Source organism: Sphaeramia orbicularis, chromosome 14, assembly GCF_902148855.1.
Source record: "Sphaeramia orbicularis chromosome 14, fSphaOr1.1, whole genome shotgun sequence".
NCBI lineage: Eukaryota > Metazoa > Chordata > Actinopteri > Kurtiformes > Apogonidae > Sphaeramia > Sphaeramia orbicularis.
The window spans coordinates 19,919,865-19,947,024 of NC_043970.1; the positions used below are offsets into that span (position 1 = coordinate 19,919,865).

At 36.0% G+C, this 27,160-nt stretch overlaps 1 protein-coding gene across 1 annotated transcript in view; it reads left to right on the forward strand.

The window, feature by feature from the left end:
• Positions 1 to 27,160, forward strand: part of vps37d (VPS37D subunit of ESCRT-I) — a 68,609-nt gene that overhangs the window by 17,838 nt on the left and 23,611 nt on the right. The window contains exon 2 of the mRNA XM_030155121.1: positions 4,114 to 4,285. Coding sequence (XP_030010981.1) covers positions 4,114 to 4,285 — 172 coding nt within the window. The remainder of the gene's footprint in view (positions 1 to 4,113; positions 4,286 to 27,160) is intronic.

Sequence of the window (27,160 nt, forward strand, 5' to 3'; positions counted from 1 at the left end):
TGTGGTTCTAATTTTTCATTCATGCCATTAAAGACTAAGTGGATTTAGCAAGATGATAAATATGATAAAAAAAAAAAAATTGCAGCAGTATTGGCAGAAATCACTGCAGATAATGGCTGACGGGTAATAATAAACTTCTTAACTGGTAATACTGACTTTGAGGGAAAATAAATCTCAGAAGATAGAAACTTTAACATCTACATTTTTTGTCTTTTCATTTTATGTTGATTCAGTTCTGTTCAGACATGCATAATGCATTTCAAGTGTTCAGGAACAGCGATATCAACCAGTCAATGAACAACCACCTTTTTCCTGCTCCAAACTGTCACTATTCATTTATCTTTAAAACACCATCATCATTTAACTCTGGTTTTAATGCAAGATGATCATGGTCAACTCAAATCATCACAGTTGATCAGTGATGTGAAAAGTGGGACATGTTGTACAAACAGAACTGAATAAAACACACTGAGACTTTTATTAATTTAACCCATAAAGACCTAAACCTCCACCACCGACCAAAAGTATCTACTGAACTAAAATGTTTAATACCTGTTGATCCACTAATCCTATCAATCCGTTTAAATAATTGGTGTAAAATACAGTTTGTCGTCTTTTTCATGGTCATCAGACATGACCCATTTGGATGTTCAAAGGCTCCGCAGTTACCGTGGAAACACCATCATCTTCTACAACATTGATTTGCCAGTAAAACTCATGGAGTTGGATCAATGACAGTGGATGGACACACTTGTTTTATGTTGTTAATGATATATTTGCTACAAAACTCACTTTTTCTTCATTTTTGTGTTCTGATATAATAACTTTTGAATTAAATCTGAGTTTTCATGAATATCTAAGTCAAATATAGGAATTTAAATATAGGAAAATACATGATTTACAGTGGAAAATGCAAAATATAGATAATAACACTATTATAAATGGTAATAAATCATTTAAGAAAGCTTAAATAGGGAGAAAAATTCATCTGGGAACTGCCACAAAAGTAACACCGGATCTATATGGGTTAAATCGTTGAATTGGAGAATGTGACTGTTTAACCTTCTTCCCTTTTGTGGTGCTTACTACTGATGTGCCTCTGAGCAGGGGCGTTTTTTGCATTAGGTGAGCGTGTGATGTGCGCTGCTTCGATGTACCTACAGGATGAGATCAGTCAGAAGGCCTGCAGCGCCGACTGCATCAGGCAGCTCCCTCTGACTCTCATATACCGAAAAAAAAATCCAACTGGTTTCCACCTCCAGCTCTGTTTTATCACTCCTAATGTTTTTATGTTTATGACAAGCAGGGTTCTTTCATCTGATTGGTATAAAACAACATGGATGGCTGCATGCTGTGCTCAAAATTAACGTTGGTATTTATTCAGATTTTTAATGTCAGTGATCTACTTTGCATTGCAGAGGAACATCAACTCCAGTCCACAGAAGTCCAGCAGCTTATTTTACTCAAAAATCAGTCATATATCTTCTAAGGATGCACTGATTTGCTAGATTTTTGGCCTTTATCAATAGAATAGAATAGAATAGAATAGAATAGAATAGAATAGAATAGGCTTTATTGTCATTACACCAGTTGTGTAATGAAAATGCAAGTGGTCTCTGCCAGCAACAGTGCACTTCAAGGTTGTAATAGTTTTGGATTTTTCATGATAGTTTAGTTTTATTTAGTTTTGACTTTTTTTTTCTCTAATTCAGTTAGTTTTAATTGTTTTTTAGAGCAGGTTTGATAGTTTTTATTAGTTTTCATTATTACCTCCGCCAAGGAGGTTATGTTTTTGCCAGGGTTTGTTTGTTTGTTTGTCTGTCTGTTTGTTTGTTTGTCTGTCCGTTAGTGTGCAACATAACTCAAAAAGTTATGGACAGATTTGGATGAAATTTTCAGGGTTTGTTGGAAATGGGATAAGGAAGAAATGATTAAATTTTGGTGGTGATCGGGGGTGGGGGGGCCCACATGGGGGGCCACTGATCAGTCTTGGCGGAGGTCTGTGCTCTCCGAGTGCTTCTAGTTTTCTAAATGCTTCATTTTAGTTAAGTTTTAGTTTTTTCATGTCTTATATTCAAATAAATCCCAGACAGGACTCTGCTGCTTTCTTCCAGCTTTGGTCTCCATGTTTCCAGGTAGAGTGGGGACAAGAAGACGACTGTAAACCATAAGTGACAAGAAGTGACGGACCGTTAAATATCATATGGTGCCAGCAGCTAAAATTGCTTGAGGGAAATAAATCGATTTTATATCAATCCGACATTGACAAAGACAAAAATGAAGGGAATTTTATCCATAATTTTTTTACGTTTTAGTTAGTTTTGTAAACACACAATACAGTTTAAGTTAGTTATCGTTTTTTTCTATTAATTATAGTTTTTATTTATTTCAGTTAACGAAAATGGTTTTACAATTCTAGTTTTCGTCATTTCGTTAGTTTTCGTTAATGATAACCTTGGTGCACTTACATCTAAATAACAACACTAAAGATACAGACATGTTTTTAAATAATATGAAATATAAAATAGTGTACAATTGAAAATATGTGCAAATTAGAGATATGCTGTATGAAAGAGTAAAAGTAAAAAAATATATAAAAATAGTATAAGTAGTATAAAATACTCTGCTGGTATCTCGCTCCATCATGTCAGGTTGTGATGCAAAGTCTGAAATGCCCATTTCTTCTAAACTGCCCCTCTTCAGGTGCATTTATTTTATTGAATTTCTCTGTTGAATTTCTTTAGTTCTACTCCATAAATGTCACTGCCTGTACTGTATCCATTGGTACAATAAATCAATCATTAAGGAATATGACATGCTTTTTTTATGAAGTATATTAACAATATTTAGCTTTTATTCTTATAGATCCTGTTGAAAGACAAGTTCAGGTTCTCAGGAAAATTGCCATTTATCAATAAATTGTTAATCAATCGATAAGCTCAACCAACTAATGATTAATGGATTAATCGATAATTTGCATCCGTAATAGAAATAGTTACTGTTTTAAAGTCTTTCAGTTTTTGATTACATCTATGGAATGAGAGTCAAACATAGAAATTTCTGAAAAACTTTAAATAACACAGTAGATAAATATCTGTCACCACCATCTGTGAAAAGGCATCGTATACACTGATACCGACGTGGGCTGACAGGCTGACATGTGGGTGAATCCTAAATAGTTTGATTTTACCCTCAAACAGCTAAACAACAAATGTTTAGTATCTTCTGAACCACTAATCCTGTTGATACATGTAAATAATTCAGTTAAATGAAGATTCTCAGCTTTTCATGGTCATCAGATATGATCCATTTGGACGTTCAGAGGCTCCGTAGTGAACGTGGGAACACCTTTATCTTCTGCTGCACTGATTCACCTGTAAAACCCACAGAGTTTGACAAATGACAGTGGTGGCAGACGCTTGACTTTACATTCAGTTAATGAAATACTTTTCTAAAAAGTCATTTTTTCTTCCATTTTCTTTGTTTAGATGTAATAACCTTTGAACTGACTCTGAGCTGTAAATCTAGGTTCAAGATATATTTCTGTTCTCTGGCCTTTCACTAATCATCCAGTCTGTCATAATGACTTTAACTCCGTATACATACATCCCTTATTGTTACCTCTGCCAAGGAGGTTATGTTTTTGTCAGCGTTGGTTTGTTTGTCTGTCTATTTGTCTATCTGTCTGTTTGTGCGCAAGATAACTCAAAAAGTTATGGATGGATTTGGATGAAAATTTCAGGAAATGTTGATACTGGCACAAGGAACAAACAGTTAAATTTTGGTGGTGATCGGGGGTGGGGGGTGGGAGGGCCCACGGGGGGGGCCCACTGATTTGCCTTGGCGGAGGTCTGTGCTCTCCGAGTGCTTCTAGTTTGTTATGCTTTACACATGTACTAAGTGTTCTCTACTTACATATGACTTAGTTGCTACTTACTGAGCTCCACACTGTTCCTGTAATAATGCATATTCACCATTCATTTAAAATTTGGTCCAATGCTGTTCAAGTTGAATGAATCGAGATGAAGTTGGCTAACTTTGGAGATAATTTATGCTCTATAAAGAGTCAAACTGAGTCAGAAATCTCTGATCTATTTTTGTGTTTGTTCCCAGTTTCAGGATTTGCAGGTGGACAGGGAGACGCTGCTGACGTCCAATCGGAGCGTGGCTGAGGAGAGCCTCGCCCGACGACCTCGCCTTAATAACGGAAAACTCCAACTCGCAGAGAAATACCGTGAACTCTCCAACCTGGCAACCACATGCTGGGAAAAACAGAGCCAGCTCGGTGAGTTTACCCCATGGTCAGAGAGACAATGGGTGGGATGTGGGGGGGGTATGAGTGTCTGATGACAAAAGTCAAAATGTGAGGTCACTGGTTCAGATTTGTTGCACCTAAACTGACAAAAATGTTTTTCTCCTAATTGACAATATAAGCAAAAGTTCAGGTAATAAGACTGATAAAATAATTGCATGAATGAAAAGAACAAATCTGGGATATACATTCACTGTTAAAGGAAAGTTTCATATTTTAATCTTATCACTTTTCTTCATAACCAGAGAAACCATTTAAATTCAAGGTAAAAGATGAAAATATATCTGAAACATGTTCTAGAAAGAGTCCAAAACCTGAGCAGCATTTCCAGAAGTCTCTGATCCTGCTTCAAAATAGGTGTGAATGGAGCACAACTAATGTTTTAAAACAAACACCTATTAGCATGGATGCAGCCTTAACTTTGAGAAATACAGCGTTTTTTCCTCCAGTTCATGGTTTCAATTTTCAACCTCCAGACAAACGTGCCTTTAGGTGCAGGTTTTCTTACTTTGAAAAGTTAAGCTGCAGCTTTGTGGAAGCTCAATGTGATGAAAGGGGAGCTTTCTATATGACCTTACACAACCAAATACTGTTGTCATTCTGATTTCCATACATGGCGTCACATCTTCCCAAAGGTTTTGTGTACATCTCAATGAAAACAAACCAAAAGAAGAAATCGCAGAAAAGCCAAAGAAAAGGTTGCATTTAACCACTTAAGGCTAAATGTAATTACACACGATATCCCACACTGGCTCCTCATTGTCTTCCCTTGTAATTGCACTTAGACAAACAGTATTTACTGTGCGCTTTGAGACATAGAAGGCATGAATAATTTGAAGTCACTTCTTCTGACTTGCTGCGACACTGTTTTCTCAGCTCAGAGAACGAGGGAAGTTTCACATCGAGTCGGGAAAAGCTTGATAGTGTCAGTGAGACGAGCCTTCAACTGCTCAGCGAACGCCTCAGCGTGACTCGAGTTTGGTCATGGGAACGAAATGGAGCATATCAAATGCCAGCAGGAAGCTTGCAGCAGTTGTCAAGGAATTTGTGGGGTGAAAGGGGCCTTGTCTTTGTTTAGCCAAGTCATGCTTTTGACAGGGCAGCTCCAGAGGATGTTCACTAAGCCTCAGCCCTAAAGTCTAAAGCCTCATGGGCAAGCGGCAGAAATCCGTGCCAGTAGAACGAGCCAAGCAAGAGCAGGTGATAAAATAAATCCCGCTGCATAAATTTCCTGAGGTAATGTCAACTGCTGCTTATTTACAACACAGACTGTAAGCTTCTCTGCTTGATTTATCCTAATGAAAGGCACTGCCAGATTTCTGCCTCAGTTGCCGACCGGCCGGTGATGGAAGTCGTGTGGAATGTTAAACTTCCTGTCAATGCACTCGCTGAACACAGATGCGATCCCACCTCCCCAGCAGAGCAGGATGGGTGGGGGTCCGTCCTTCCTCTGCAAAACATCTGACTCTCATTTGGTGCAGAAAGGAAAGGATGAATGAGGAGAGTTTTTCTTGAGGCAAGTAATCGCAGCGGAGACAAACTGTGCACAGGATCAAGGCGGACAGATGGATTATTTAAACATCCTGCTGTTGGTTCGATGGGATGTGTGACCAGAGAAATGGAGGAAATGCACCCTTCAACACCTCTTCTCACCACTGTTGTGTTGTTGTTGTGCTCCTCTGGTTCTTATTGGTGGTACTGTGGTTATGAATCATTGGCACGAACTTTGAAGATTAAAGTTAATCCTGGTATGACTCAGCTACACTGACCAAAACCTAAAATCCTGATCAGTGGTGAAATGTAAGTGAAGGGTGACGTGTATAAATTTGACTTGTGACGATGTGGATGGGTGAGGACAGTGTGTGGAAGGGGATGTCCACTCATGTCACACAGCATTAAATGAATATCCCATAAGTGTGAAATACTCACCCTCCAATATTTGGCATTAAAACTAAATACCAGTGATTAGGGCTGGATGATACTGGAAAAAACTGACATTGCGATTTTTTAAACCTGCGATACATATTGCAATATGAAATAGTTGTGTGGTGTCGACGCAAATGGTCAAACAAATTAGTTGTGTTTCCTCTCGTTGTGGCAACAGTTACAAGGCACTGTCAACACGGAACATGTGTTTTAGTGTCGCTGAAATAATTCCAGATAGCTGACGTTGCTTTTCTTTTTGGCGCCAAGTCTTCATTTTTGGTGATTTTCTCTTGTTCGTTGCTCATTTTTTGATGTCGTTACCAGCGACTTACTCCATGCGCAGGGGCGTGGTCTGCTTCTGCAAACTCATTAAGAACGATTGTGATTGGTGGATCGCTGCACGCAGTGTGTGTCAGGTACCAGGATGAAATTAGATGAGAACATGTTGAGTTCATTAGCTTCTTACATTGGAGGACCTGCGATGTGACTATTGCGCATACGTATATCACAATGACGATGTGCAACTCTACCAGCGATGCAAGTTTGCAGCCTTTCAATATTGTTCAATATAAGAATCCAATAGAGCCATTTGGCAGAAATAATGGAGTCGACATCACTTAGGCTGCGTTCAGACTCCAGGCAAATGTGGCCCAAATCTGATTTGTTTCCCCATATGTGACCTGTATCCAATCTGTTAATGACAGTTTGAACAGCACAAATCCGATTTTTTAAAATCCGACCCAGGTCACTTTCATATGTGGTCCTAAATCCAACATGTATCTGATATTTTGCAATGCGACTTCAGTCTGAACAGCCAGGTCGCATTTATCTGACCTTTACATCACTGAAAAGTGACAAATGTCACAATTCTGCGTCCCAGGAGGAGGAGAGGTGGGAACAACATATTTATGTAATTTGAACGAGCACACAAAAAAAATCGGATTTCACCAAAACATCAGAATTGTGCATTAAGACCTGCTGTCTGAACGTAGCCTTAGTCTCATGTGAAACCTTTGTATCTGATTCAGTGTCTTCAGGTCCTTTATATTTAGTTTCCAGAGTCTAGATCTGATTCATATGATATTCATGTTACAGAAACTCCTCTCTATCCTGACAGTCTAGTTGTTCACTGATGCTGCTCCATATATTATCGTTGACTTCATAATCTCATTAATTTGTGTTTCGCACAAAACAGTGTGGCGAGAAGTCGACAAGTCTATTTATAAATTTCACACTTATGATTAATTTGATGCCTTTTTTAAATTATTTTAGTTCTGCAAAGGCCTGAAAAATCTACTTTGGCAAAAATAAAACGCTGCATTTTCACAGCTTACTGTATATATTATGTGTGAATACAAGGGTTAAAAAAAATGCAGTGACGTGAGAATTAATCACATGAAAAAATGCCTCCAGTGTGTAAAGACCTTTATGCTGTTTAATTCATTAAAACAACCGACTGTATTCACTGGAGTAGTAGCCAGCGCTTTTATTTACTACAGCTGCACAAGTAACCAGGCCTTTATTTAAAAGAGGTTTGTGTTAGAGACAGGCCTTTATTTCTCATTTTCTCTGTTTATTATGTAGAAATGGTCGTACTTAGTGAAATAAAAATGTAAAAAAAAAAAAAAAATAAATCAAAATAAAATTAAAAAAAAAAAAAATAAAAAAAAAAAATAAATAAAAAAAAAAAAAAAAATATATATATATATATATATATATATATATATATATATATATATATATATATATATATATGTATATATATATATATATATATATATACACACAATATGATCTGCTCTTGTTTGCAGTGTCAGAAGTATTGCATTGTGCATCTCTATGAAAGTTTCTACAAAGACCTGATCAAGAACCAGGCAGTGTTGAAAACAGCTGGATTATGTTGTTGAATGTATTAATCAAACTTGTAGAAGTGAACGTTGTGTGTAACTAGCAGCACATTACATGACAGGTGCCAGAACTTCATCCATATTATTTATTACTTGGTATGTAACTGAGAACTGGTTTTTACTTGTTTGTGTTGACCTCAACACCGGCTATTATTAGTGACCTGGTGTGTACTTGACTCCTGGTTTTATTTTAGGAAATGAAACATAAACGGTGTGTTACTGTTACTGGTAAAAGTTCAGTTCAGTTTATTTTGACTATGCAACAAAACAAACAAAATAATCCTACTTTTAGTGCCTAGAAATTAGACAGATTTCAAGAAAGCATGCAAACTTATACATATATATGAAAACAAAATGTGACTTCATTTGCATATTTGTAGTTGTAGAGAAATTAACTCAACAGAAAGGGATTTAGAATGCAGTGTTAACTCTGCACTATATAAAATAATTTGTGGAAGAATGAAGAAAAGACAAAAGAAAAGAGGGAGAGAAACAGTTAATGCTCAGAACTTTTCTTTGTCTTTATTGACATGTGATATTTTTAAAGGTAGCTCATCAGTTGAGGCATTGAAACGTGTTATTGGTAAAACCTTGTCTAGTGACATTTGAAAGTATAAACTGTATGAAGAGAAGACATGACAGGCAGCTACTGTACAATCAGAAAGAACAGGACACATTTATGCCTCATGCAGGGTGCTGTTTACTCATATGCAGACATGCACATGGCCGAGTGCAGAAACCACAGACACCATGACTTTTTCCTGAGGGGGTGGGGGTGGGAGGATGATGATGATTGGTTCGACATCATGGTGACTGTTAACCATCAGCGATAGACGTTCCAGCCCTAGAATATAACATCGTCAAAGCAAATATTGTCCTTTCAACTCCACTGCATTTGTCTGACGGCTTTAGGTCATTTTCAGATACATTTGTGGAGATTTGTCACTTGTCAGTGTTTTTAGTGGTTTTTAAGTCTGGTTTTCTAGTCCAGTGTCAACCTTTTGTATCCAAACCTCAACCATGTTTGTTTTTTTCATTCATTCATTTATTAATTTATTAACCAGGTTGGTCCTATTGAAATTGGGGGTCTCTTTTTCAAGGGAGACCTGATCAAGACAGCAGCGATACAGTCACATTATTTAAGTTTTACAATAATAAAAGCATTTGCAAACAAAGAAAAAAACTCACACAATCAGTTGAAACATTTACAGAAGTAGCTCTTCTGTTTTATCTGTTGGTCAAAGTTCTCTTTCTGTTCAGGATTAATCAGAATAATCATTCTGTGCCATTCACTATAGAGATAAAATATAATATGGAACTCATCAGACATTAAATTATGCAAAAATCATCAGTTTATTTGACTACTCGCTTTGCCATTGGACATCTGCGCAAAACTTTACTAAATGTCGAAAAAACAGAGGTGTGTAATGTTGGTTTTTCCATTAAATCACAAATGCGATGATTTGTTTATTTATTATTGCAAGATGACACGAGAAGTCATTCCATAAACATGGTGATGAACATAAATATTGTGTTGATTTACAGATATATTCATTATTATTATATATTACCCCTCTATCCTTTACTAAATTAAAAAAAATATTCAGTTTCCTGGTGTGTCCACACATATCATACCAGGTTTTTTTTAAAACTCTTTTTCGCTTGTAACGTCCACCAGTATCCTTTTTTTTTTTTTTTTTTTTATTTATGTAACTCGAATTGCAGAAAAGGTCTTTCCATTGCAGTTTTGCATGATATACCAATTGTGCTACGCCTGAAAAACCACCTCTTGCCAGCACAAAAACTTTTAATCGAAAGTGAGAGTTTTGGCGAAATTTATTAAATTAAAGTTTATTAAAGTTATATTCGCACAATTTGAGGGTCAATGGAAAAGCGCCTACTATCATGCTGTATGTATATTTTCCTTTTTTCTTAGCAGTGCTGGTTCTCAGAAGCTTTCAGACATGCCAGGTGTTTCTGTCATTCATCACCAACATGAGAACATGGTTCATAAATGATCCAGGACTGGACGCACTCAACGACCGCAGCCGTTTTAGATCATGCTGATTTTAGATTCATGTAAAAGATGCACACACTGATTTGTGGCAGGCTGGTTTAACAACAAAGGACCGTAGAGTTAATGTAAAGGAGAAGATGAACCTGTTAATGTCAGAACCCAAAGGTTTAGCCTCGTTCATCTGTTTCATTACTGTAGAATGCAGCCACTGTCCAGTATTTCAGATGTTACACCTGTATTTGGTCGCATTCATTTGTCAAACAATTGAGCGAGTAAGAAAAGGTAATTCTCTTATAGCTGTACTTTAGCTTCTTCCCCTCCTTGTTTGTTTGTGTTGCCTTCATGCAGATTTCCCATCTGTGCTGAAGAAACAGCAGCCACATAATGCAGCAGAGTGTGATGTATAAACAACAGAGCATAAAAAAGAAATAGAAGATGTTTTTCTAACAATATATATTGCCATGACGCACATCCATAGCCTGTTTTTTTAAGGAATATACACTTGTTAAATAAAAGGCATCTATTGGCATGTGTTTGTTGTCTTTCCTATGTGTTTTTCAGGCAATAATATGACAGCATTAGATCCCTTTTAGAAACTTCTAAAGCCACTATCTTAACCCTTAGGGGTCTGAGCCTATTTTGGCTGTTTTTAAGTACTTTTGATTTTGCCTTTATATACTATATAAAGAAATGTTTACTATACCCATGTTTGGTATCTTTTTTTTTCAGCACTTCATTTATCTCATCTGCCTATTATTTTTTTTTCACTTTAACCTACTATATCAACACACAAGGCCAAAAAATACACAAAAAATATACAATCTGATTTGAAAACTTTATATAATTTATTACATAAATAACACAAAGATGCCTAACGAACCTTTTCAAAGACTTTAAAAGTGAATATTGGCTCCAAATACTAGTATATAAAATCATAATTGTAATAAATTAAAACTATACTCAAATATTGACATAAAAGCACATCTTTACATAGATGTTTTCTCGGGTTTTCTCACCCTTCCCCCCACCCCCTCACCCCCAGTCCTCCCAGTTTCCGCATCCAGTTTAAGTGGGGTCATTCTCACCCTTACCTGTAATGCGAATGAAATCTGTGGATTAGAATCTGCAGACTTGGCCAGTTTTTTCTGTTTTGAAAAAGGACAAAAAATGACAATGATATGGTAAGAAATATAACACCTGCCCTACCTCATTTTCATACTTTTACTCATGTTTGTTTGCTCCCAGTTCAGTCCATCATATCTCCGGTTGTATTTGCTCTATCAACATCAAATAAAAAATGGGAGAGTGTTTTCAAGTCCATTCAGAGAAAAGAAAAAAGCACTGAGGTTTAACAATTAATCATGTAAAAAATTTTAATTTCATCGTGGAGCATCAACCACAGACAGTTACACTCACACATCAGTTTTTCACAAGAGAAACATTAATTTAACCATACGACTACGTTTAATAATTATTCTAGGACTACTATAAAGATGTTAGTTATGCCAGAATAATTATTGAACCTCCTGGGAGGTTTTACTGCCTTAATATGCATCTGTGTAATAACTAGATATATGTGAGTAAAAAATACCTAAGTGATTTAATGTTTCACTTCAGTAGATTTTCAGAGATTAAAAAACAAGTCACAGTCGAGGGATTATCTCCTCTTGGTTCTTGTGTTAAAGAACCAGAAATAACAGGCATCACATGTATCATTTGTAATATACAATAACACAGCATTGTATTATATAGAAGAGATGAGTAATATTATCATTTCAGTATTAAAAGATCTAAAAATAACTCAGTCCATGTTCAATATTTAGTTAATTATTAAGTCAGGTTTGATTTTGCCTGTCAGTGACATCATGTTCACTTCACTAATATAGATGTTTAATACAAATAAATGATAAAAACTAAACTGAAACACTCAAAACATTACCTTAGGATTAAAATGAATGCAACTCCTGAGCATCACCTTCTATGTATTTTATTATGGTTTTGTTTTACAGCCTCCTAGTGGCAGAAATGACATACAGTGCCTTTGATTTGATCATTAAATTAATAAATATAACACAACAGAACGTTTCAGCTCTGTATCTTCTCAGGAGAATCAGCTGCTTTCGAAACATTGTGGTGAGTAAATGATATTCTATGAGCGGTGATGGTCTGGCATAAATTTACAGTCTGTATGTCTTATGGTTTAGTGAAGAAGATTTCTTATCCTTGAGCACAAGGTTATCGTGATCTGTGATGTGTTGTGAGTTTGGTTATTTTTAACTTTGGCTGCGATGATATAAAGAAGAGCAGAGACGTAAAGGTCAAATGTGTTCAGCGACATGACAGTCTGAAGGGCTGCTGTAAATGAAAACACCTCAAACTGTCACTGCCTAAAAAACATTTAATTTATTTGGTTTTACATCTTAGCAGGTGGAGTCATAATGTGTTAGTCTGCAGGTAAGATGTTGAAGACCCAACTGTTTCTCTAAACAGAGGAGTGTTTTAAGTCACTTCTCCCATAGGAATCCATTAAAAGTCCCCAGGGATGTGATATGTTTTGTTTTTATGACAAAATGCACAGCCAAAAAAGTCTGCATGTAACTAAGCACGTAGATAAGATCCTTCTATTGGATTATTACTGCAGTGATTAATATGTTTCAACTGCAAAAAGTTCTTTAACCCTTTAACTGATGCAGTAACTTCTCATTTCTTAAAGGGGTCATATTTTGCTAAACCCACTTTTATTAGTCTTTGGTACATTTATTTGTGTATTTGGACCCTAGTAGTTCATAAAGTTTGAATTTGAACCATCCAGGTGCTGCAAAGCTGTCTTTATATTCATTTTGGCAAAAATCGAGTGGATTTCTACAACCTGTTTTAACCCTTTCATGCATAGTGGTCACTATAGTGGACAAATATTCTCCAGCTGTTCTTTTATATATTCATGGGTATAGTTGTTTTAATTCTATCTCCTCCTGAGACCCAGTAATGCATTTTTGTCCTCGGTAAGGGACTAAAGTTTGACAGTTTTAATAAAAAAAAAAAAAAAAAAAAAAAATGCTGTTCATTGAAAAGGACATTCCATTAAAAAATAAATTAATTAAAATAATTTTTAAAATGTATCTGAAAAAACTGTTGCATCATGCAGTTTCCAATCAAGATGACTGTTTAATGTAAAAAAAAAAAAGCTAAAGATTTTCACTTTACTGGATCTCAAGAGGATATCAACCAACACAATGGACGCTCATGCATCATCTACACTGACATTCAGACCATTAATGTAACTTTGTTGTTCTTGATAAACCTGATATGCACTAACATTTTTGAATGTACAGGGTGGGGAAGCAAAATTTACAATATTTTGAGGCAGGGATTGAAAGACAGTGTATGACCAATTAGTTTATTGAAAGTCATGAGAATTTATTTGCCACAAGAAAATTTACATAATAGAAAATGTTTTTATTCTATGTGTCCTCCTTCTTTCTCAATAACTGCCTTCACACGCTTCCTGAAACTTGCGCAAGTGTTCCTCAAATATTCGGGTGACAACTTCTCCCATTCTTCTTTAATAGTATCTTTAATAAAGTCGACATTGCTGTGTGATGTTCTGTTGGTAGCATGTTCTAAAACGCCCCAAATAGCAGAATCCAGAGGGTTTAGATCTGGGCTAGAAGGCGGCTATAAACATGATTCCCAAAAATTGCTAAAGTTGGCTTTGTTGCTGTTGTCAACAAGTGTTTTGGTGTTCTTGTGTAAGATTGTAACTTCAAATCATATTTTACTGCATTTCTACCAGTCATGTTGTCTACCTCAAGTTCAATTGCCATTTTTCTCATGGATTTGGTTGGATCCTTTAGGATTTTGGATTTGAGAGCTTTAATAAAAGCTTTGGTACGTTTTTTGTTGCTTCCTCCACTTCCAGACTTTCTCGTAATAGTTTTGCTCATAGTCATTCTCTTCTTTCCATTATAAACAGTCTTTATGGACACTCCAACTATTTTTGAAATCTCCTTTGGTTTGACGAGTGCATTCAGCAAATCACACACTCTTTGACGTTTGCTTTCCTGATTACTCATATGGGCAAAAGTTTCTGAAAAGGTATGGATAATAGTGTTAGGTATGATTATGACATCAATATATGTTTGGTTTCAAAACAATTGATGTAGTGCCTGCTGAGAAAAAACAACTAAATGTTCATTGTAAATTTTGCTTCCCCACCCTGTAAATCAACTGCTAATTTTCTCAAAAAAAAAAGTTTTTTTTTGTTTTTTTTTTGCGTATTATCTCCATAACTAGTATTAGAATATGACAAAATGTGAGAAAGCATCAGATTAGCTGCATTAAAAATGTTTTTATTTCATAGTTTTCACACAGTATATCACTTTATGATGATGGGTTTTAAATATATGTGTCTTCGCTTCAAAAATTTAACACATGCCGTCCAGCTGAGTGGACATTTTTGTAACTCCATGAAAAATAGGTTCATAAAAAAACTCAATCGCACTGTTTTTCCATGCCTAAAGAGGAATAAAAACTCAGGAAAAAAATCTTGATTAAGGTTCTCATAATTCATGCATGAAAGGGTTAATTCGTGCTTAATTTGTTATGTCTATAACTAGTTACGTCACAACATTTGCACAAATAAGGTCAAGACTTGTGATGAACATTTCTCTGAATACGTCATAATTGTTTGTCAGCAGCAGTGGTTGTAGTCCATACTGAAAATATCTCCAAACTTCGAGCCGATTACCTAAAATGTTCAGTTGTTGGTTGAACAGGACAGAGCAGCACAGCCAACAACCTGGAGGGGGTGGGGCCTGAAGTGGCTCATTTGCATTTAAAGGGCCAGCGCTCAAAACCACCTTTCTGGTGTCATTACTTAGAAATAGGGTTGAAGATGGACCTGTGGAGTTGAATTAATGAAGAATTCAGACCCAAGCATAGCATTTACAGTTTATGTAGACCACAGGGAAATGTTTTAAAATGCATCATTCCATTTTAAAAAAGCAAAAATCTCACTCCTTTAAGTGAAAAATAACACTAATGGCATCTTTAGTGTGATGGCTCTTATCAAAATACCAACTCAGAACACATGAAAATATGGAACAGATTCAGAGAATGTGAAGCATCCTATTAATCTCCTAATGAATAATAATGAATAATAAGCTTGATATGCAAAACTGGAGACTATGTGCTTAAATTTGAGTCACGTCTACTGTATTATAAACTGAATTTCACAACCTTTAGCAGGGAAAAAAAGCATCCCAGAAACTGAATTCATCGTTTCCCAACACTGAAAGACAATGAACGAGCAGAAATTGTATTGTTTTTAAAGAAAACATCACAGTTGTTTTAAGCTGTACCCGCTGACCACAAAGGAGATGCTTCACACACCCAGCAACTATTTCAGCACAAGAAAAGGTCAACGTCTGACAGGACTGGACTCGCCACGTCTTACTTTCATACTTGCATTTGTATGATTTTGGGTGTGGTTATCAGGATGGGATTATGGGCTGTTGTGCTGCATCAGACACCAGATCAAAGTGGAAGACAAAGCTGTTGTGTTCACTTCCTGTGGGAAAGCGGCTGACTGTTCACATCCTGCACTTCTGTAGCCCGGAGAACAAAGTGCGTAAGATGGTCTGGTAACCAGGAACTTTGTTTGGGACTTTCCAAGTTCACATTTGAATAAAAGCCTTACATTGTTTGCCTGAAAGTCAACAAGTAACCTTGAAAGAGGTGTAAGGCATGAAACGGATCAGAAGGTGTGATAGAGGCTTGTGTTCGGCAGTCGGTCAGATTCACACTTTAACCCCCTGGCAACCACAAGCATCTTCTGATCTAAAGTGTTTAATAACTTCTAATCCACTAATCCCATCAAAACATTTAAATAATTGGTGTGAAATAGAGTTTGTTGTCTTCATGCTTATCAGATATGACCCATTTGGACGTTCAGAGGCTCTGTAGTTACCGTGGAAACAACGTCATCTTCCACATCGTTGATTCACCAGTAAAACCCATGGAGTTTAATAAATGACAGTGGATGGAGACACTTGTTTTTAGGTTCAATTATTGACATAAGCTCTTGAAGACCCAGCTCTGCAGAGAGCACCTCCGGTCCTATAGCATTTTCAGACACTCCATTTTAAATATATTATTATGTTTATTCTGTTGTTTTACTCGGTATTTTTATTTCACTTTTTTTTTAAATTTTACACCTGTTTTTATGTCTTTTTAACCTATTCTTGTATTTTAGTCTATCATTTTGCTTTTTTATTCTTCCGTACAATACTGTTTTAATTGTACAGCTGTTTTACGTTCACATTTTAATATAATCTTGTATTTTTCTTTTATTTTTGGTTTTTCCCCTGTAAGTCACTTTGGAAAAAAGTGTCAGCCAAACAAGGTTATAATAGTTTTTGATTTTTCATTATAGTTTACTTTTATTTAGTTTTGACTTTATCTTCTCTAGTTCAGTTAGTTTTAATTAGTTTTTTAGAGCAGGTTTGCTAGTTTTTATTCGTTTTCTTTTTTTTTTTTCTAAATGCTTAGTTTTAGTTTCTTCATATCTTTTATCTTCTTCACCGTCAAATTCAAATAAATCCCAGACAGGACTCTACTGCTTTCTCCCAGCTTTAGTCTCCATGTTTCCAGGTAGAGTGGGGACCAGAAGACGACTGTAAACCACAAGTGACAAGAAGTGACAGACCGTTAAATATCATATGGTGCCAGCAGCTAAAATTGCTTGAGGGAAATATATTGATTTTATATCAATTCGACATTGACAAAGACAAAATGAAGGGAATTTTATTCATAATTTTTAGACGTTTTAGTTAGTTTTGTAAACACACAATACAGTTTCAGTTAGTTATGGTTTTTTTCTTTTAATTATAGTTTTTATTTACATCAGTTAACGAAAATGTTTTTATAATTCTAGTTTTCATCATTTCGTTAGTTTTCGTTAATGATAATAACCTTGCTGCCAAAGGCATAAATGTAAATGTAATCTTTGCTGAAAAAGTCACTTTTTCTAGAGTTTTCTCTGTTTTTGCTAAAATAATCCTCAACTTTAATCTGAGCTTTTATGGACATGATCTACATGATCAGTAAATTAAACATAGGAAAACATCTGATTTTCACTGAAAAACCACAAAATGTTGAGGATAATATTAGAAAAAATAGTAATCAATCACTTAAGAAAAGAGAAATAGAGAAGGAAAAAAAATTTGGAACTGTTTCAAAAGTAGTACTGGGTCTTTATGGGTTAAATATTCATGTTTCCTCAGTGAAAAACATATTTAAGAGCTGAGATCCAGGGTGAAGTGTTGCAGCTGAATTCAGGTTGTCCTCAGTGGAGATCATTAAGGGGAGTCATGTAACACTGTCAGAGGCCACAGGTGTTTCAGTCTGCTCAGATCAAACTAGGTCATGTTACGTGTTCTCCGGCTTGGTCTAAAGCCAGAAGTATTTAGACCTGTTCAGATCAGCACCTGTGAAGCTGCTTCAGGCTACTTCCCACTGCCTCAGAGTCACTGTCTTCAAGTGCTCTGTCTTTGTATCGCTGACACAAGACATGAAACAGGGACAGCGACACAGCTTGAGGACAGTTGTGTCATAAACTGACAGTCAATAGAAACTTTGAGGTAGAAATGTCTACATAGTTCTACTTGAAGGGGGGTTGTAATTATTCATTGTGGATTTATTGATGACTTAGTGCTCGGGTAGTTGAGATAATGATGAGTTGTCGTGTTGTCACGGTTCATTGCGCATGGGTTAGTCTCTTTGCAAAAGTGGACCAAATACACATTGAGCAATACTCAGTGGGTATCTGCACAATTTGAGGATTGGTTTTGAAGGCCTATATAAAGGCCCAAAAAAGGCCACCATTGTTAGTGCAGTGAACGGCATCACGCCACATCTATCACATGAACGTCTCCGGGCACTGGGTATGGTGGAGGCCGTTTGAGCTCCAGTGATATAGCCAGGCCTATGGGCTGTTCCCAACCCACAATCAGAAACCTGGTTGAACGCCACAACACCACAGGCTCTGTTGACCATAGACCGCGTCCAGGGAGAGAGAGAGTGACAACTCCTGACCAGGACCGCTACTGTTGTGACTTTGTGTTTGGCAGGTGCCATTTTCTTTTGTTAAGTTTTTTGTTTTGAAATTATTCTTGAAACTTTAGATTGTTGTTTCTGTATGCCAATGTCCTAAACAAATGATTCATATGAAAAAATTCCAGTTTAGGGTTTCAAAATAAAAATTATGACGAAAAATATGGTCTCAAAGTTTTCATTGACTGTGAGTGTATATTTCAAGGCACAGTTTTACAGTCACTATGTTTACATGTACGGCTTAGGCGAGCTCAACTAAGCCCTTTAATTGGACTGTTGTGTGTCTTTTTCTATGTGCACGGGAGTGTAATCGACTTTTAAAATAATGTCATGGTACTGATGAAGTTGGACCATGAGCGCCTTTAACAGCAACTCACTGCTGCTAATATGCTAATATTAATACTAGGTGCTGGGTGTGTTAAGACGGGTAAAAACAGAGCTAATTTATGCTACAGCGATATTAAAGTGAGATAACCTTTAAGCTTTAATGGTTTAACATGCTTGGTGAAATAACCAAAGCAACATGAAACAGACGATAATGTTCAGTTTTCATCAGTGGAAACAAGTTTGTAATGAAAAAACTATGAATTAAACATTTTTATCACTAAATAAAAACATCACAGCAATCTTATCAGTGACAATTTGTAAAAGAGATAAAACCAGCACACATCCTGTGTCGTAGAAGTATAGATTGAATCTATTACTTCTTATGTAAATATGTACATAGTCTCAAAATTATTATTTTTGTATTGCTTTTGCATTTTGTATCTTTCATTATGCTACATGTACAATTTTTTGCCCCTGCCTTGCTGCTTGAACTGATGAATTTCCCTGTTGGGGGATCAATAAAGTTTCATCTTATCTTATCTTATCTTATCTTATCAGCAGACATGAACTATATAATATACAGTTGCTATGTGTCTCAATAAACTAAAGTGTTAACAGAAGGAAGGTTTCGACGCTTCACACTCTTTACTTTCATTCCAATTCTACTGGTTCTCACCCCAGAACTGAACTGAATAAAACCTGGACTGCTGATGTGAATCGGTTGTGACGGTTGACTTGTCTGTTTTTGGCTTTGAGAAAAACTATTAAAGACACACCCTCCGTCAGTCCTGCTGTCAGAAGCTGTTGAATGATCAGACAATGAAGACCGGCTGATTTGACTTGGGTTTATCAAAGACCAGCAGTCCATGCAAAACCGTGATTACTAAACATCAGCGTGTCAGTACAGGATGCTAGAATAGAACAGGGTACTTTATTCAAATAATTTATTCATTCCCATGGGCAACATTCAAAGTATCCATCAGCTCACTTAGAACCCACAATCACAACACAATCACAACAATACAAGCACAGGTATATTAAAGTTACATAGAAATATAACAAACACCATGGTTGTAAAAGTAAAGTAGAAAAAGAGGAATTCAAACTAAAGCAAGATAGAATAAAATAATAATAGCACACAGTCCAGTCCTGGTGGATGCTGTAACAAAGCAGAGCAGTGACACTAGTTGGAGTGCACTGGCCTTTTTCCAACAGTGTGAGTCTGGTGTCTGCAGACAGCTGTTAACTCCTGTTATCTGTCCGGATACATGACAGGGACACACTGAGCACAGTCCACACACTCTGGTACATCCAAACCTGTGGCTTCACCTCTTGTAGTAAGATGTGATAACACAAACTCTAAGCCAGACGGTTTTGCAAATGCAATTAAATAGTCATAGCTGTGACAGTGAAGTATGCGTAGGTCCTGATATTGTTAAAATGTTAACAGTTGAATGAATGAATGTTTTATTTCAGATATATAAAAAGCACAAACAACCACCAACAAATGCAAATGCCTGAAGCAAATTAACAACATACATAAGAACATAACATAAAAATAGATTTATATTATTATACAAAAGAAATACTTAATGCAGTTTTAATGATATTTACACATTCAAAAAGGAGTGGGAACCAGTAAACACATATTTAATCCCATCCCCAGGACATGTATACATGTCCACATCAGTCAATATAATAATCATCACATATACAAATTCACTACACACTACTCTTCCCCTTTCTAAAATAATCGCCTAAGTAATTTTTTGACAAAATAACTTTTTTTTTTCCCTAAATCATCTCATGACGCTGGCCATTCTGGTAAATTCACCTACATTCCCAGTTGAACAGATCATGCGATTCTACCCTGTTAGATACTTGCCTGTGTGTGAATTCGGTCTGGTTAAGGTTTGTGTTTCTTGAAAAATATGGGAAAAATGACATAGGCAGTTATTTTAGGAAGGTGACAATGTGTTCAATATAAACCCATTTAAATACTGTATACATTCGACTACAATCCATAATTATATACAATTTTCCCTGCAATTTACTGACTATTTCAATAGTCTACTGCTCTTACTGATACTGGTTATTGCTATGGTTCTTTATTGATAATCATGTTGGTTTGTTGTGTTAGGTCACAATTATGGATGAATTAATGTGTTTTCTCATTTGTAGTGTGAATCAATGGATCACGGCAATAATAAATAGGAAATCTAGTGTCGTAATTTGTTTTATTTACATGTAGTGAAATGAAAACCACCAATGTCAGCACCTGCCAGTTCTCTGATCTTTAACAATTTCGCCCTGGGGCCCGTTTAATCCTTGGTGTCAATACCCAGCACTAGTTCAGACATGTATTAACATCTGTGCTGACAAATCCAAACACATGTGGACAGCCCTTATGCCAGGTGTGAACACACTCAGGAGGTTCTGGGAACACCATCATAACACAATCTCTGAGGATGCATGTGTACACACTTTTATATCAGCATAAACAGAATGTGTTCTGGGACGGACTGAAGAACCAAATACTCAACTGTTCTCTGTGTAAGCAAATAATCAGAAAATTCTAATTATTTTATCTCTGTCCACAAACAAACAGGGAGGAAAACACTTTCGCTATTGACAAATGAACAGAAATATTACTGCGTGGCTTATCTTCCAGCTTCCATTCTTGGCTCTGAACAAACAGATTTCCTTGTTTTATGGCTGACCTGCCAACAGCATCACTTCTGATCAAACACTGCTAGAAATCAATGTGTCTGACTGACAGAGTTCCAGCTGGAAACAACACACACACGCTCATAGCGTCAGTCGACAACCAATACAACCCATCCTAAAAGCTGCTAACGCTACTGTGCTGGATGCCCGTGAGAAATGAGGTGAAGAAATGCAGTTTAATGTGGCGGGACAGCGATCTGCGACTGATTATCCACAAATAGGTCATGGTTTTACAGATGGGGCCACGCAGGGCATGGACGCAGCCCAGGCTTGAAAATCAGCCAGTGAGTCCGTGATGAACTCCACCCCTGCAGCGTCTTTGTCCTCAGTGACAACGTGAGAACTTTTAGATCGCAGGTGTCAAGCATGAGGCCCGTGGGCCAAAACTGGCCTACCAAGGGGTCCAATCCAGCCCGTGGGATGAATCTGTGAAATACAAAAATTACACTGAAGATAGTAACAATCAGTGGTGTCAAAATCATTTTAGTTCAGGTTCCACATACAGACCAATATGATCTCAAGTGGGGCAGACCAGTTAAACAGTATCATAATAACCTAGAAGTAATGAAAACCGCACATTTTCTTTAGTTGTTGGGTAAAAAAGTTAAATTACATGAAAATGTTTACATTTAGAAACTGTCCTTTCACAAAAAAATGTGAATAACCAGAACAAATATGAACAACCTGAAATGTCTTAAGACAAGTAAATGCAGTTTCAACAATATTCTGCCTGTTACTAAATGTTTTGTGTATTTGTAATTGTAATGTAAGTTGTAATGCACATGTGTATGATAAACTGATGCATAATATTGTTAAAATTGAACTTATTTTTCTCAAGACATTTCAAGTTGTTCATGTTGTTCAGATTGTTAAGGAAACCTTGTCGACGTAAGCATTTCCATAATACAATTTTCCTTTTTTTTACTGTTCTCATTTGACTGGTCCGGCCCTCTTGAGATCATATTAGGCTGTATGTAGCATCTGAACTAAAATGACACCCTTGATTTAGATACAACACACGTGTGAAAACAGCTTCACAGCTTCATGCGCAGGACTACAGTCTCTACCAGCAGTGTCTATATAAATGACATTTAGATTTATGGGCTGAAAACTGCCACATGCTGCTGAGACAAATCAAAATGCCAGACACTGTCATCCATCAGTTAATCATTTTCATGCTGCAGTGGGCTATCAATCAAACCACAGTTTTTGTCTCAGAGTTTCTGCAGGTTCTTGTCTTACTATGTTGATGCGTGGTCAGTGCAGCCTATAGGATTATTAGAGGCTTTAAGGCTGTTTTTTTCTAATGCTGGTTAGTAAAACAGGAGATGCTCTGCTTCCTACCCACACTCTCTAAATCCAGACACACTTTGATCCTGTCACTGTTTCAGACGTAGAATGTGTTCAATCCATCTGACTGTCCTGTAAACTGTGAATTCGAGACTAGGTGCTTTTTCTGTGCTCTAGCTCTATGCTTGCCCATTCACAGCTCATAATAAAACACTTCTTTAAAGGAGTGATATTTTACTTTTTTTAAATAGAATTATGCATTTTAAAACATTTCCTTGTGGTCTACATACACTGTAACTGCTATGTTTGGGTCTGAATTCTTCATTAAATCAACTCCACAGGTCCATCTTCAACCCTATTTATGACTAATGACACCAGAAAGGTTGTTTTGAGCGTTGGCCCTTTAAATGCAAATGAGCCACTTCATGCCCCACCCCCTCCAGGTTGCTGACCGTGTTTTCTGTCCTGTTCAGCCACTCGTTTTCGTTAATACAACCAATAACTGAACATTTTAGGTAATCAGCTCGAAGTTTGGACATAATTTCAGTGTGGACTACAACCGCTGCTGCTGACAAACAATTATGGCGTACTCGGAGGAATGTTCATCAGAAGTCTTGACCTTATATGTGCAAATATCGTGACATAGCTAGTTATATATGTAACAAATTAAGCAGGAATTAAAACAGGTTGTAGAAATCCACTCAATTTTTGCCAAAATAAATATAAAGATAGCTTTGCAGCACCTGGAGAGTTCAAATTCAAACTTTTTGAACTATTAGGGTCCAAATACACAAATAAATGAACCAAAGACTAATAAAAGTGGGTTCAGCAAAATATGACCCCTTTTAAAATAAAAATATTCTACAATCTCTAGATGTAAATATGCCACATCCTACAAAGTCCTAGTATGTACAGCACAATACATGAGCATATTTAGTTGTCTATTCATTGTTTTCAGTATTTACTGTTCTTTAATCTGCATTCCTTTGCCTTCATGCTACTTAATTTTCATGTGTCTATTATGAGACTTTCTACAAGTATATAATATAGGAAATTTAGTTTTTCCTTGTGTTATATGCAGATCATCATTATTACGATCATTAATGTGCTTTCACCACATTCGTACTTATTCTTTTTTAATTTAATTTAATTTAATTTAATTTAATTTAATTACTTTACCACCTGTCCCTTTTTCATCATTTGGATTACATCTGATTTCTCCGATCGACCATCCTTTCATTTGAGGTTGAAATCAGTGCTGGATTTGTGATGTTACTGTGGTTACATCATTGTGTGTTGTGTAGACAGCTGACATCTTACAGGCTGTGCAGTTTTTGTTTTGTTTTTTTTTACCTGTTAATCACTGCAGGAGGTGACAACATGAATCATTTCATATGCCTTAATCTGTTCAACTCTGGGCTTTTGTTTCCAGTGGGAATCATTTCGATGTAACACAAAACAATTAATTAGCCAATAGGAGAAGCTTAATTCATGTAAAACCAAGTTATGATCAGAAAACAGCAAAGGACAAATGACATTTTGAATCATTGTTTCATAATGGGGCCTTTAGTTTTGCTGTTCTTTGTCTCGTTCAGTCAGTTTTAGTGGTGGAGAACTAATACTTGTACTGTTGGATCTGTTTAGTGTTAGCTTAGCGTTGCAAAGTTGGTCTCATTGGTCTGTTTTATTAAATTATTCATGGCATACGCTGGTCTCAGACTGTTGGCTTGTTTTTGATATTCACCCTTTTAAGTGCTTGTTGTTTGGATTGTGTTCTGTTGTCCGACAGTTGGTTTTGTTGAGCTTTTAGCTGACGTTCTTCTGGTTATGTGGATGTATAGCATGTGTATATTGCTACAAGCATAGTGTAGCATTACCATGGCAACACAGATGGAACTGTGGTTCCCTCTGGTACTGGAACTGAAAGGCCCGGCTAACCACCGTGCCACCACAGCTTTTTTCATTCATTGTGTTTTCATTGGATCTGATGATCTGCACTTTACTGATGATTGAATCCAGATTATAAGTGTAATTTAAAGACAATATCCCCAACTTCCAGTGAAAACAAAAATCAGCCTTTAAATGTAAAGAAATAATAATTTGACATTTATTATAAAAATGACCAGCATTGATTTGCAATCATCAGTTTTCATCATATTAAAGTGCATTAGTTTTTATCACTTTTCTTCTGCTTTTCAGAGGTATTGTACAGATCATATCATTAGTAAATAATAGTAATTTCTGTGCAAACTTTCCCATTCACTTAACATTAATTTTAAATGTCTTTAACACCCGACTTATGACAGTATTTTAGACTGAGAGTTGAATTATGGATTGTTTGTGGCATTAATGTCACGTGGCCAGTGAGTCTATTTTTATTGTGTGTCTGCACTGAAATTGTTAAATTCATTTCCTTGAACTTACAGAGTTTGTTTAATGTGTTGTTTTGTCACTGAAGAAATAATATCTGATGAAATAATAACTTCAGACGGTGAATCACAGTAACTGTGAGCTGGTCAGACTTGTAAACTCTAGTATGATTTACACTTTTGAGTAAAACCATTTAACTTCATTCTGAAACTCAAAGTCTATGTAATTAATGAGCCACTGCTGTGTCAGAAGTGTATGCACAGTTAGGAAGATGTGGACTAGTGTTTACTTCAGATGTGTTTTCTATCATCCAGACCTCAGCTCCATGTTAACTCATTCAACCAGGACCTGGAGGTTATGGATGGAGCAGTAATGCCCCTGTGATCTGAGGCAAAACAGGGGGTGATGCATAATGAATGGGAAAAGATATTGTTTGACCTTTTAATGTCATCCTGAGGAAATGTCTTACTTTTCTTTTTTTTTTTCATAAATCTTTAATCCTGTTATGAGTGTTTGTGGCTTTTCACCTTTTGGAACCACCAATGAAGAAGAAGGCAGAGGGATGTCCTTAGGAATAAGAAGACAAAATAGAACTAGTCTGAATGTGTTAAATGGAATTAAGTGCAGTTCAAGGTTATAATAGTTTTGGATTTTTCTTTATAGTTTAGTTTTATTTAGTTTTGACTTTTTTTTCTCTAATTCATTTAGTTTTAATTAGTTTTTAGAGCAGGTTTGCTAGTTTTTATTAGTTTTCATTTTTTCTGAATGCTTAGTTCTAGTTCAGTTTAGTGTAGTTTCAGGTTTTTTTTTCATATTTTTTATCTTCCTCGCTGTCGTATTCACATACAGGACTCTGCTGCTTTTTCCCAACTTTAGTCTCCATGTTTCGAGGTAGAATGGGGACAAGTAGCTGAGTCTAAATGACAAGTGACGAGAAGTGATGAACCGTGAAGTGTCATATGGTGCCGCTAGCTAAAATTGCCCGAGCAAAATAAATCAATTTCATATCAATCCGACATGGACAAAGACGAAAACGAAGGGAATTTTATCCATAGTTTTTATGTTTTAGTTAGTTTTGTAAGCACACAAAACAGTTTCAGTTAGTTATCATTTTTTTCTTTAAATTGTAGTTTTTATTTATTTCAATTAACGAAAATGTTTTTTCAAATCTAGTTTTTGTCATTTCCTTAGTTTTCATTAACGATAATAACCTTGGTGCAGTTATGTGTGATTATTGTTGTTTTCTTTGTTTACACTCATTTAAGGGTCTGTTTATGGCTACATGATCCCACCGTCATGATCATCACAGATGTTGCATCATTGACATTGCTGTGTTGTGTATTTTATATAATTTTATCTTGTTAAATATTAATATCACTTACGTTTGGTTGCACTTTTAAGTCAGGTCGTCTTGTGTCTTTTATATTGTTTTCATCTTGATATGTCTATTTACAGGTAAAGCCCCATTTGCATTTGTACCTCAAGTAATTTGTAATAATATTTGTGAATTTGTAAAGAAAAAAATATCTGCCACATTTTATGCATTTTACATATTAATAAAGTTTTGCAAGAGTTATAGGTGGAAATTCAGGAGGTTAATGTCACAAAATAACATGGATATTCATTGAAAGAGCAAACAAACCTGTCAGAAGAGCAATATCTGGAAAGATTGATGGATGACATGATGACAGCTACTGTGAGGAACATTTTTTTAATATTTTTCAGCAGTTATCTGTGAGTGGGGAACTGCCTTTTATCATCAGAACTGAGGAATAATGTTATTAAATTCTAGTGAAAAACATACTTTTTTTTATCAGATGCCAATGGGGGTACATTTCCAAATCACAAGTGGGGAAATTTAAGCATCTCAACAACAAGGGTGACAAAAAGTGACAGTAAAAGAAATAAAATATGAAGAATATAAAAATAAAAACAGTAATATAAAATAGTTATAAAAAAGGCACACATATAGAGATGTTTACTGATCAGATACAGATATTTAAAGACCAGAATGAAACATGAATTCACATATGATATATACCATTTGTCAACCCAATAAAAACAGCTTTGCCATCAATTTCGGGTTGTACTTCACCCTTTAGAAAGACACATTAATAGTTGTATGCGATGCACAATAAAGCTACTGGTGCAGTCGCATCGCAAATGTCTGTC